A 13,433-nucleotide genomic window follows, 5' to 3' on the forward strand; every position below is an offset into this window, starting at 1 on the left:
AAATAATTAAGAAGTCAATTAGAATTAAAATGCCAAAATTTTTTTTGTTTGCTTTCCTAAAGGAAATAAGCCTGATGCAGTCAGTCACGATGTGCCTGTGTAAGTCTGCCTTCCAAATTTAAATAACTTTCGAATTATATAACCTGTTCTAGCCAAACATCTGTCAGACAAATGTCAAAGCATGATGTTTTTGCTCCTTCCCATGGAATGAGTTGGGCAGGTAGAGGAGAGATACCTAAATTAATCCTTATATAAAATTTCTTTCATGAAGAGAAGTTTAACTGTATTATCAGGCACCTGGGAATCTGTTCAGGATAGTGCCACAAGACAGTCTCATAGAACAACTTGTTTTTGTTGTTATTTATAAGTTTCATTTGGGTAAATTTCTCAGCCACATCACGTTTTAAGAAACTTGTTCCACCCTTTGCCCTATGGTGGGTTGTACAGGTATAACTGATTAATCCTCTGGTTGTATATATAAACAATTTTTGATAAACAGAGAAGAATAATATCCAGAAGTCCTAGATAATTTTGTTTGTGTTAAACTGAAGTAACTATTAACAAACAGTTATTTTCATGATGCCTACATTTTCACTGAGGGGGAGGAAGTGGTAATTTTTAAGATGTACATCTTATACATACTTTAATGGAATGTCTGAACTCTAAGGCCAGTAGATGAATTATTACAGTCTTATTGCTTGTATAATACCACTCTCAAATCATCAAAACTTTGTCTTCATCAAAACCATAGGTTTGATTTGATCTACAGCACATCTTTAAAGATGGCTAGTTTTCCAGCGATAGTTTTCACCATGTCCCCTAGTTAAGTTGTTTCAGCAACTGACTCATTCCATTTTACTTCTGATCTTTTCATGTACAGCCATTGGCTCTTAGTATGTTTTTTATTCTGATAGTCTACAACTAGCTACTATTACGTTCCCTCCTTGCACAGAAAATTGTGGCTCACGAGCAAGTTATCTCTAACTTCTGGAATAAATAGTTTGCGCATTGTATAGGGCACGTTTTCTGTAACATTTTTAACATTTGCTTTTGAATTTTTTTTGTATTTAGTCTCATTTCTTTTTCAATGGCCTTTAGGACATGGTTGCCTGAAATGGATCCACAGTAATACATTAATTGAAATAATTTTCTGAACTGGTATAACATCACGTTGCAATACTCACCTAATACTGCCTGGCATTGTACATATAAGAACTATCTAACCTTTCACGATAACATGACAGTTGGAGGTTTTGTTCTGCTTATAAACAACAATGACCATTATTTTTTTACTATTAATCCAATTCCATTATCTTTTGTTTTTAAAGTTTTGTATTTAGAACTGTTTTTCTGTTTAGTTTTTAAATTACCATGGGTTGGTTTTAGCAGATGGTTCAGGTTTTGTCTGAGCAGTCCCTGATTTACTACTACTCCTGTCTGCAATGAGGTGCAACAGTGAAACATTTTTGCAACACTGATGTCCAAAAATTACAGGTCTCATACTTCCCTAATCTATTTGACACTGAGTAATTTCATCACAGTGGATGACATTTTATTATTGTAAAGTAGGCATGAGATCAACTTCCTATATATATCACTTCATATCATTGTTCGTTATAACTTGATAGTGCCAATTCTTTATAAATAATTCAAAGAATTCACAAATTAAATCAGTCTGTTACTGCTGTGCATGAAAGTAGTACAAACAACAAATAAAACTATACAGAGCACATAAAAGTATCACAAGCCAGAACTGAAACTGTTGTTCCCAGTCTGCTTTTTAGAGTATTTGACTGTTTCTGTTGTGGTGATGTTTTTTTTTTGTTTGTTGTTGGTTTTTTTTGTTGTTGTTTGGTTTTGGTTTGTTGTTTTTCTTAATAAAGTATTAAGCCACTGTGATGAGTCTTTTTATGCCAAGTTTCAGCCTTTATATTTTTCCATACACTTACTTCAACTCTTGTGGTCTGACTTAACAAATCAAACCAGTAACTCTACTCACTCTTTGGAAAATTTATTGATGTCTATTTTCATTTACTGTGGCATCAAAACATTTCTAGTTTTTAAGAGTGACGACCATTATTTTTTTATAATCATGTTATGCTTGATTACATTTTCTTCTGTGAGGGTGTTGACTGAAATTGTAACCAGTTGGTCTAATCTAAGGCTGAATTTCATTACTTAACAGCAATACTACTGCCACTAAGCACAGACAGAGACAGATATTCCAGGCTTGCTGGGGTTTTTCCCTCCTCTCAGGTTGTGCTGGTTTTTCTCTTGTACTTCAACTATGTACAAACACATGTTAAATTTCACTGCTTTTTATGTGTTATATTACAGGTGATAAAACTAAGAATATATGTGGATTTGCCTCTTTGTCTGAGTTACTCTGTGTATACAGTGCTTTTACAGCATCTTCCAACTGTTACAAACCACAGCAATTTTTGAAGTATTTCATATGCTGCTTTAGACTTGCTGTGAGCACTTAACATAAAATCAAGGATTGTGTTCTGTTCTTAGTTTTCAAAACTTAACCAATTTTGATTGAAAATTTTTACTTTGAGCTACAGATATTTTCAAAAATACTGTAAATTTTAAATATTTTTTTAATGTTGTTTCTTATTGTTGTACTGGGACTGGGTAACAAGTATTAAAAAAACCCTTTTGTTGTGTCTTGTATGGTTATAATGAAAGCTTCCTTATCATACTGAGATAATTTTTTCTCCTTTTTAAATAGATATTCTGCCCGGAATACTAGCTATTTTTGGATAGGAAGTTCTACTGGTTTATTAATAATAAATTCAGCAAACTTTGAATTAGAAGCTTTTTTATCTTACAAAGGTATGATTATAAGATACCTGACTACACCATAATGTGATTACTTTCCTTTGTTATCTGATTAAATTGTATAAGAATTAGTTTGTGAAATAGCAGAATACATTAGGAGCTAATTCTAATTATTTTTTTATGTTTTTCTGGCACTTCCGACTTGTCTCAGAAGATGTGTTGGCACTACTAGATTTCTGTAGAGGCTAGCAATAAATTTTTATTTAACTTTGCAGTTTGTAAGTGTTAAATACAAGGAATGTTATTCTGTACCTACTTTATCATGGGGGGTTAAGTTAGAAGGATATACATTGAAGACAGTGGATTATGGTGGTCAGATTAGTACGAGTAATTTTTTTTTCCTGCCTTAGAGATGATAGTTTCTTTCTTTTGAAATGCAAATACAATTTTATAGCACTGTGTTTTTTTTGGTAAAGATTACAGCAACCTCAGCATTCGGTTTGCCAGATCATGTGCATTAACAAGGCAGGCAGTTAATGGAAAGGTGAGTATGCAGTAAACATTGATTTAGTGCATGTTTACAATTTTTTACAGTTATTTTCAATAAATATTAGTTATGCATTTTATTTACAAATTAATGTACACATTTATTTTGCTTGATGTGAATTACACAGTCGTTTCTCTGGAGAGGGTTTATTATTTAGGGAATCTACTAGTTTAAATAGCTGGGTAGCTTTAAAGCTCTCACAGTTTGTATATTGTCCAAAGTGATTAGTAAGCAAAAGGTGAATTGCTTTTTATATGGTTCAGTATGTACCTTGAATGTCAAGAAAGGCCATTGGGGAAGTAGAGGCAATCTTTTAGGGGAAAAAAAGATATGAGCATTGTTGCACCTTGTTTCTCAAACAAATGTTGGGATGAAATGCTTTTGCATCCCTCCAGGAAATCTGTGAAAACTATTTGAGTTGTGAGAAAAATTCTATGGAAAGTCACTAAATGTGCTTTCAAGGAAATGAAAGGCATTCTTGACTGTATACTCCATTTTATGTTACAGTTTTCCTACAGAACTGAGCTCAATCTATGCCTTTCTACATATTTAACACAGCAGTGTTTTGTTTAAAAGGAGGATTTTATTTTAAATTCATCTCTTAGCATATTCTCAGCATGTCTCTGAAACCGATCTTTCTTCCATGTGTTTTTCTTTTCTCAAACTCTTATTGCAGAAGTAAGTCTGTTGTAGAAAGTATTGGAATTTCTGTGGCTGTTATATATGCAAGTCTGTTAAGGTACTTATTTAAGCAACACAAGTATATTTTTGAAGGACAACATTAACCGCTTTTTACTATTTAATGCTCTGCAAGACTAAACCTGTGGATATTTTTGACTAATTTTCATGAATAACAGAAAGTGATTTCATTTTCCACTATAAATTCTTCAGTGTTGGAGCTTAAATTATGACTTAAATGGGGTGTTATTTTACGGTATAATTGCTGCAGGTTTTGTGCTTGATCACCTCGATGTTTGAAGATATGATCGCAGTGTTGGAAGTTAACCTTGCTGCATTGGTGAGAACTCAGCAGAGTGATTTTCTCCTACGTAGAAGTGAGAACAGTCATTCAGTTATTGCTAGGTACAGAATAACTATATGTTTTTTCCTCTGAGTTGGATTATGCATTCATTTTCCTGACATTGAAGCGCATCACATGGTGTTGTAGTGCTATTTGTTGACATGGTTTTATTTTACTTCTTTTCCTGTCATGCTTTAGTTGTATTGAGTAGGAGAAATCACAGAATGGTTGAGGTTGTAAATTACCTCTGCAAATCAGCTTGTCCAACTGCCCTGCTCAAGCAGGGTCACCTACAGTCCAGTGCACCATGTCCAAACAACTTTTGAATATCTCCAAGGAGGGAGACACCACAACCTCTCTGGGCAACCTGTGACAGTGCTCAGTCACCCTCACAGCAAAAAAGTGTTTCCTGGTGTTCAGACAGAACCTGCTGTGTTTCAGTTTTTGCCCATTGCCTCTTGTCCTTCCGCTGGGCACTGGGCGCAGAGCCTGTCTCTAGAGTCTTCCTTACAGCCATCTACTGGTGCATAGGGTTGTTCCTTCCCCAGCACAGGACTTTTCACTTCCCCTTGTTGATCTTCATGAGGTGGCTGTCAGCCCATTTCTCCAGCCTGTGGATGTCTCTCTGGATGGCAGCACAACTTTCTGATGTATCAGACACTCCTCTCAGTTTTGTGTCAGCAAATATGGTGAGGGTACTCTCTGCTCCTTCATCCCTATTATTAATACAGATGTTGAACGGAATTGGACCCGTTATCGACACCCGGGGTACTCCATTACTGGCCTCCAACTAGACTTTGTGCCACAGGTATCACTCTGGGCCTGGCTGTTCAGCTGGTTTTCCATCCAAATCACTGTGTGCTCATCTAGCCCATACTTCATCAGCTTCTCTAGGAGGATCTTATGCAAGAGAGTATGGAAACCCTTACTGAAGTCAGACAATATCCACTGCTCTCCCCATTTCTACCAAACAAGTCATTTTATTATAGAAGTTTATCAAGCTGATCAGGCATGACTTCCCCTTGGTGAATCCATGCTGACTGCTACTTTCTTGTCCCTTATGTCTCTGTAAATGATTTCTAAGAAAATACTGGCATCTTGAAGTTAATAAACCCCCTAAAATATACACTAAAGTGCAGATGTCAGTGCTTATAATAAAATCATCAGTTAATCTTCACAGAAATGGGATTTAACATGTAAATGCAATGGTTTGTGGATCTAGTCAGGGCCAAAGCTTGTCTGGGCTGCTGGGTATCTGAGCTGATAACTAATCCACTATGCCTAGGTATTTATGAAAATCTCACTAGTATCAGATGTATACATACACACATGCACAGAAATAGCTGAAAAGAAGTGCTGACACCTTTTCCTAATCTTATGCTTTTCTTCATTGGATTGATCGATTTTTGTGCTTGGTTTTATAACTTAGGTGTTCTTTATTGACGAATTCTCCGTTGTGTAAAGGTTTAAAGAAAAATCTGAAAGAACCTTCTAGTAAAACATTTGGTAAGTGTAAACCATTCCTGAAATGAATTAATAATGTTATATTTTTAATAACAGTAACTGACTCACAACTGGCTGGTGCCTAATACAATCAATATATTGATTTCTGTTTTAAACATATTGCGTTATATTTTTATTCTAGTAGGAAGAATTTTATAGTTCTAGTAGTATATCATATCCTACATATGTACTTGTAGTGAAAATGATGATAATAAGGTATTTTTCTTTCAAAACCAATCCTCTGAGAACTTTCTGTGGGTTTTAAAAGAGTTAAATAATGTAGAATGTTCACATTTTTCAAAAGTATTTTTTTTTCCATAGCATGCTATGTATTTTTCTGTATAATTTGTAATTTTTTTCTTCATTTTGGTTACCTGTTTTTGTTAATTTCATTGTCCTGAATAGTCTTTTGTCAATACCTGCAAGTTTAGAAGTTAATTTTTGCCTCAGTTTCTTACTGCTTAAAAAAAGACAGATCTGACTTCCAGTTGCTGTTGAAGTACTTCTAGCTTTTTTGCTTAGCAACAGTAAAGCAAAGTCCTAAAACAGTTACAAAATAATTTTTTCATCATCACCTTTTCTTTAGGAAAGATGTAAAAATACTGGTAGCTGTAGATATGAAGAAATAATCTATTTTTAATATATTGATTATACTTGTTGGACCTGTTAGAATGTCAAAGGCTGTCTTTAATGTTATATGATATTCTAAGAATGCATCTACAATGTTTTAGCTAGAATTCCAGGCTGCTTCGGACACCCAGCACTGACAACAGTACTACTCTTGCTGACACCTCATGCTCAGATAGATTAGGTGCTGTAAGGAGATCTCATGGTCTCTTAGGGCAAGTGGTGCTAGGAGCTTCCCAGGAAGGACCCTTTTCTGCCTCGTTGCTACATAAAAAGAAAGGAAAGCTGGTGGGAGTTGAAAGAGCTTCTATCCTCAGCATAGGTAAATGTGTCCATGAGATCACTCCCAATGCACCTGAAGTTCTTCCCTGGGAATATCAACAAGATTTCCCCCTTTATGACATTTATATGATCCATTTGTTTCTGCTGATATGAAATGCTCATATTTAGTTTTGGGGTCGAGGCTGCCCTTCAAGCTTTTTAGTACAGCAATGTGAATGCAGACATTAATGGCTTAAGCCACATAAAACCGCGAAGATTTATGTGTACCCACCAGCCAGTTTGTTAGTGATCTTTAGATGCATTCCATGTTCCAAATATGAGGTGTGAATATATAATAGCTAGTGCATATAAAGTCTAAGTATGAAATAGGCAACTAGAAAATATATTTGTGAATGATGAAAAAAGTTCCTTAGAACAATATTCTTGTTAACTCAAAGTTTAAAGAAGTTCCTACTCATTGATATTATCGGAGGAGGGATGATATGCAATGTAACAGTTCAGATTTCTTTCCTTTTCTCAGTAATCCTTATTTTAGTGTGATTGGTCTTAAGTGTGTTTTGTAATATAAGGAGACACCAAATATTTCTACTGTGCTAGCCTAAGGTATCTACATTAAGTGTAAAAATATAATGTTAAAGAAACATTTTAATGTAATTTAATCATTTTACAATAGGAGTGAAAAGCATGGTGAAAGATCAGCCATTGGTTTTCCATAATAAAATTAAGTCGTCAGGTTATACAGCAGCACCACAGTGAGTAACCACATTGCTATTTTGTCTTTTTTATTGCTGTGTGATATTTTGTCATGGAGCCATGTAGTCTCATGACTGTGAAATTATTCACACATGAAAACCAGCTATGATGCTATCACAGAAAATAATTTAAAAAAATTGCTGTAAAACAGATTTTTCACAGCTTCTGGTCAGTATTCAGCTTCCTTTGAAAATCTATATTAGGCATTCTCTTTCTTATGATTAAACCTTTCGTTTCTTCAACTGCAGAAAGAAATGTCTGAGAACTTTATATAAATGGATTTTGACCCTCAGAATGCATTATCCAACAAAAGGAAAATTTAGGTGCAAATTCGAGCATTAGATCATTGCCAGGTTTATTTTGTCATCAGTGTGTACATTGTCTTGCCTACTGACATTACAGTAGACATAAATATTAAGAAGGGAGTAGGTTGTTTTTCGCTTAAAAGAAACTATTTCTCCCAAGCAACATTTAATGTTTCATATAGGAGAATCTGTGTTCTTTCCTGTAGAATGACCATGTTTTCTCCAAACACTAATCTGAAGAAGAATGAGGTGTCAAAGTGGAAGACCAGCTGTAAAAGGTAGGTAATCTAGCAACCTCCATTAGAGGAGGAACAAATTAAAATGAGGATAAATACAGTTCAATTGGAAATACGGTTTGTGGCTGCTTCTGACATTGGAACTTTTAAGTTAGGGGTATCACTGGAACTAAAAGGCTTTGTAAATTTGCTATAAAATTACTGCAACAAGCGATTAAGATTATCAGATTATAAATTTAATTGCATTAAATTAAAAAAAAAAGTATATATAATGGTACAATTTGACCAGTGGTTTCATCATCACTGTGGACACAAAGAACGAATGGGTTTTTAGAGCTGGCACTTTCATGTCCATTGGTGTGGCATGTTAAATTGGGATGTTACACACATGTTTTGTCTTTAGTATTATGTAGAATCTTTGTTCTATGTAGTACAAATGTAAAAGTAAAGAATGATTAATGCCATAATTTTTCTCTTAAACCCCCCCACTTTTAAATTGTTTAAAAACACTTAATAGCTCAAGACTCAGTCTTTGTAGTCCTTGCACACATAGAGAAGGCTTTAGATGATCACTTCAAATAATTCCAAGATTGGTTTGCAATACTTTATGGTAGGTTAGTAGGTTAGACTACTTATCACTTAAGTTTTGTGTGGGTTTTTTTTAGTATCTTGGTAAATAGGTGATCAGTGTAATTCTTATTTTTACATATGGAGATATTTTTCATATTTCTTATTGTCACAAGGTAGAATTTGCATTCTTTAAATACTTTTGTTAGATAGGTATGCATCTTAAGAAGTTTGAAGTTTAATTTTATGTACAAGTCGATGTTAATTCTTGATCTTGTGAATTCATAACAGTCAGTGATAAGAGTAATTTAGAGTATGACAGTTTAAAATTCATTCTGTTTTTTATCTGGGATTTAACATAAGCTTTCCAGGAAATATTTATATACATATATATAGAATAGCTCCCAAAGCACATTTATTTCATAATTGAAATGGAAATGTACTGGATTTAGATATCTTAATATTTTTCCTCTCTTTCTCTTTTTTCCTTCTTTGAAGTAAAAATAAAGAATATCCAATGGAAAGTTATCCTCCAATCAAACATGAAAAAAAGATATCTGTTACTTGTAAACCAACCCCAATTTGTTGCATTCAGTATTCTGGTATGTACCGGCTTTATAAAATGTATAGTTGTGTCAGTGTGCAGAAAGAAAAACTGAGTTTGTGTGACGTGGTTTATTAAGACCATGGATTTGCTAGGTAGATTCCCAGAAAAATTTCTGGCAATGGCATGTACTGTTTGATCATCAATTTTTTAACTTGCAAAACCATGCAGGCTGCCATCATATATGCAAAAGGATCCTAATTCTTCAGTTTTATGTCTTTTTTCATTTTGGACTTGTTCTATGACTTTCCCACTACAACTTGAAAATTAGGAGTCTAACAAGTTCTTTCACTAAGGAATTGATTTTCTGGGATATTTACTTAGTGTCACTAGGGTGTATTAAAAGTTGAAGTTACATTTCAGAAGAATCAGAATACTCCTATTTCTTATGTAAAGATTATTTAGGTTTTATTTATTAAAATATAATAAAAAATAATTCTTCCATACCATCCAAAAAAATGGTATTTTTCTTAACTGTGTTGGAAAAACAGGTCTTGTAATAGGTTTAGTCTTTTCCTATCCATATAAATATGATCATACAGAAACCACTTAGCAATCAAATCTATTACCAAGTATATAATTATGTCAATGTACATGCAAACCACAATATTTTCAAAGTATTAAAAAAAGATATATCTTTATAAATATTTTGAGGCCAAGAGCAACTTTTAGCTTGAAGAAATAAAAGCAATTAGGTGCAATGGTAACTTTTCTAAAACATATTCCATCAATCTCTCTGTTCCCTTGAGAATGGGAATACATTAATTTTTATGGCTCCTGAAATAAATTGGTTGCAGAGAGCTTATTCCTAGGAATGTTATGTGAACTTAAAATGAACAGTTCTTTTTTAGCAAAGAAAAGCATTGCTATATTTTCAATAATACATTTTAAGTATAAATCCTCTTTTACTTACTCTGAGGAAGGAACATCTTTCTCTGTCTCTGTCTCTTGCACACACATGCATGCACACAAAGGCTTAAACAACCACAGTTTAGCAAGACAAGGATTAGCAAAAACTGCAGAGCTTTTTTTCATGGAGTAAAAAAAAATCATGTTACTGCAAGCTTGTAAAGAGGTGTTCTCTTATTGTTGTAGTCTGTGTTGACCAGATGGCTCCTAGCTTTGCAATCTATTTTCTGTTGCGATTATGCAACTTCAAATTGCAGCTTGGAACAATCTTTCAAGTGGACTTTATAAAAAGTATGAATCACAGTAATACTTATCTGCATCTTTAAACATAGTAGAGAATTAAATGGAAAACTTAAGTAAAACTTAAGATGTTGTAAAGATGCATGAATGAGTTAATGCACATCTCCTTAGATTTCTTAAACATCTTTTTGTAGTATTGGAGGCGTTAGGAGTTATGACTTGTTGCTGAGTTAGAAAACAATTTTATTCAGGATTTGAGATGATGTTCCATTAAACAAGCCTCAGAAATTCTATGCAAAATTATTTTCTCTCATTCTGTATAAACAAGAATGTTTATATATTGTTAGTTCTGTGCATGTGGCTGACTATATCACTTGCCTTATATACTTGCAAATCAGCTCTCATGCTGAAAATGCATGCTGTCAAAACTAGGAAAAGTGGGGGAAATTTGCAGAAGAGCACCACCCTTTACCTCAAAGACTTCATACCTTTGAGTTTGTGGAGCATGCATTTTTTTGAATATTATGTCTAGGACTACTTACCTTACTTTTGTGATAAAAATATTTAACACCATTATTTAGTATGTGCAATTACTAGTACTTGGTGAAAAAGTCAACTGAAATATTGCTTGTCAGCTAAAATGAAAAAATATTTTTGTAAAGTAGTTTTTATTAGTATACTGGTGCATTTAGTAACTAGTAACAGCAAGAAAGATTCTGGAATGCTTCTTCTTAGCATATATGTCTACCCAATTATGTGCCTCAGTTAAAATTTGCTTTTAGTAGATGACTCTCAGAGATTAGACATATGGATCTCTTATCTGTTTATACTGCCATCATGTGGGAAAAAATGTGTTATGGAATATAGTATTCTGAGCCCGCAGTGTGGGTGGTACTTGGACCATGGATTGCAGTGTGTAATGTTGGTGAGGTCAGACATGACATTTATTCCCTCTCACATTGTAAAGATGCTCAGGAGATTTATGAAGGAGGTTTTCAGGTGGTACCTCTTTAAAAATACTTTTCACAGTGAACCTAGTACCATTGACTTGAATTCTGTCTTTGTTTCCTTACTTTCTCTCAATGCTGTCCTCTCTTGCTCCACCCTTTCTTATTTTTTTCCCATTGGTTCATTTATCTGTTCTTTATTATTGTAATTTTTTCACGAAAGCTTTTGAGCAAAAGGTTAAATTTCACAAATTGCTACCATTATGTAGACATTAAGGACGTCTATCCTCTCATCATGTGCCCCGCTGATTACCAAAATAAATGAACAATCTGACTGCACTTGGATGTTTTTTAGGATTACTTTATGAAGGAAATTTATCATCTTTAAGAAGTGATCCAGAATAATTAATGTGCTTTTTATTCTAATATGTAATAAAAGGTGATATAACTGTAATAAGTAGATATAAAAAAATGAGTGTAAGGACATAAATTTAAACAACACTTAAAAATGTCTGCACTTAAATTTTGTAGCACTTTTTTTGTGAAAAGTGAATTTCTGCCTTGTGATTAACAACTGTTTTGGTAATACATAAGGACAAAAAATGAATTGTGCACAAATTCCTACCAAATTCTGCCACATGAGTTTGTGATGTTCATACAAATATGTGTTAAAAATATGAAAAGAATATCTGGTTTGTGTTTTGTTATAGTGACATATGTGATCTTTATGATGAAAAGAAACAACATATTATGTCCTTGTTGCTTTCAAATATAAATCATTAGACTCTCGTCTTTATAGGGGATGGAGAGATGCTGGCATGCGGCTTGGCTGACAAAACTATACTGATATTCAATTCCAATCTCACCGATACATATAATGTTTTTTCAGGTAAATTCATGAATTATATTATTAAAGAAATAGTATATGATTAAGTTTAACCTAAATGGCATACTAACTAAAAGTTTTCACTTTACATCACTTTGAGGAGAATGAGGGAGAGGGGATACTGCTGTTTTAAGATGTAGAATTTATTTCTCTGTTTGGTAAATTTTGTTATAGAATTAAACTGCCTACCAGGTTTTCCCATTTCTCAACTTTTTGAGAGGTAAATATATATAGATGGCAATCTGCATTATGCATGTATATTACAATAATAAAACAGAAATAATAAAGACAGTATATTGTAATGAAAATGCATGTGTATATTGCAATAGTATATTGTAATAGATTATTAGACAAAAAATTAACTGCAACAACTTGGCAAAAAAAAAAAAAAAGTGTTTGGTTTGCAGCTCCAGACTTTTAAAGAACTATTTTAAAAAAAGGGACTATTCCTATGGAGAAATCAATATTTCCAAAAGTGCATGCATGTGTAAACACATGTGCATTACTTAACATTATAAATGATCCTTAAAAAAAAAATATTCTAAATTTCTACAAGGACCATCTGTAAAATTTTTAATACAGTAAATGTTATGGCTTTAAATCAGTCCTACTAAATGAGTTTTCTAGGGCAGTTCATAATAGAATATGACTGTCATTTACTAGCAGACCTTAACAAGTATAAAAGTAGACTATTTAAAGTTATTTTAGAAAAGTATTTCTAAGTAAATAACTCTGATAACTGATTTCTGAAAACGGTTTTTTTTGGAGTAATTTTCATTGTACTTAGTGGAAGAAGCTATGGCATTGTGACAACTACTGGAGGCAACATTACGGATATTTTCCTTTTTGGTGAGGAAATTGATGAAAATATACTTTATGGGCAGGGTAGTAAGTTTTTTTTTTCCACAGTGGCAAGTTCATAAACTTTAACAAATATTTTTCTTCATGTATCACCAACTACTTTGAAAGAATTCATAGTGCAAGTCATATAAACTGCAGGCCAGAATAGTGTTTTGAGGTTTTATTGACATAATTTCGTTATTTAGGTAGTTACTGGAACAAAAGTGGTAATTTTGTCCAAAGGGACCTCCTATATACGGAATATATTTAACATCATTTTAGAAGATCAGGATTTCTAAAAAATGCAATTAACCAAAAGAGAGAAAAATTCTGTATTTCCTTGCTTTATTTGTTACAAACATCTGTAAAAATAATGATACAA

General features: G+C 33.2%; 1 protein-coding gene across 1 annotated transcript in view; it reads left to right on the forward strand.

The window, feature by feature from the left end:
• Positions 1 to 13,433, forward strand: part of WDR27 (WD repeat domain 27) — a 130,920-nt gene that overhangs the window by 10,327 nt on the left and 107,160 nt on the right. Inside the window, exons 9-16 of the mRNA XM_027811010.2 lie at positions 2,735 to 2,838; positions 3,261 to 3,328; positions 4,281 to 4,414; positions 5,782 to 5,858; positions 7,438 to 7,516; positions 8,029 to 8,100; positions 9,124 to 9,227; positions 12,125 to 12,214. Of these exons, the coding sequence (XP_027666811.2) occupies positions 2,735 to 2,838; positions 3,261 to 3,328; positions 4,281 to 4,414; positions 5,782 to 5,858; positions 7,438 to 7,516; positions 8,029 to 8,100; positions 9,124 to 9,227; positions 12,125 to 12,214 (728 nt within the window). The remainder of the gene's footprint in view (positions 1 to 2,734; positions 2,839 to 3,260; positions 3,329 to 4,280; positions 4,415 to 5,781; positions 5,859 to 7,437; positions 7,517 to 8,028; positions 8,101 to 9,123; positions 9,228 to 12,124; positions 12,215 to 13,433) is intronic.

Source organism: Falco cherrug, chromosome 6 (genome assembly GCF_023634085.1).
Source record: "Falco cherrug isolate bFalChe1 chromosome 6, bFalChe1.pri, whole genome shotgun sequence".
NCBI classification, from domain to species: Eukaryota; Metazoa; Chordata; class Aves; order Falconiformes; family Falconidae; genus Falco; species Falco cherrug.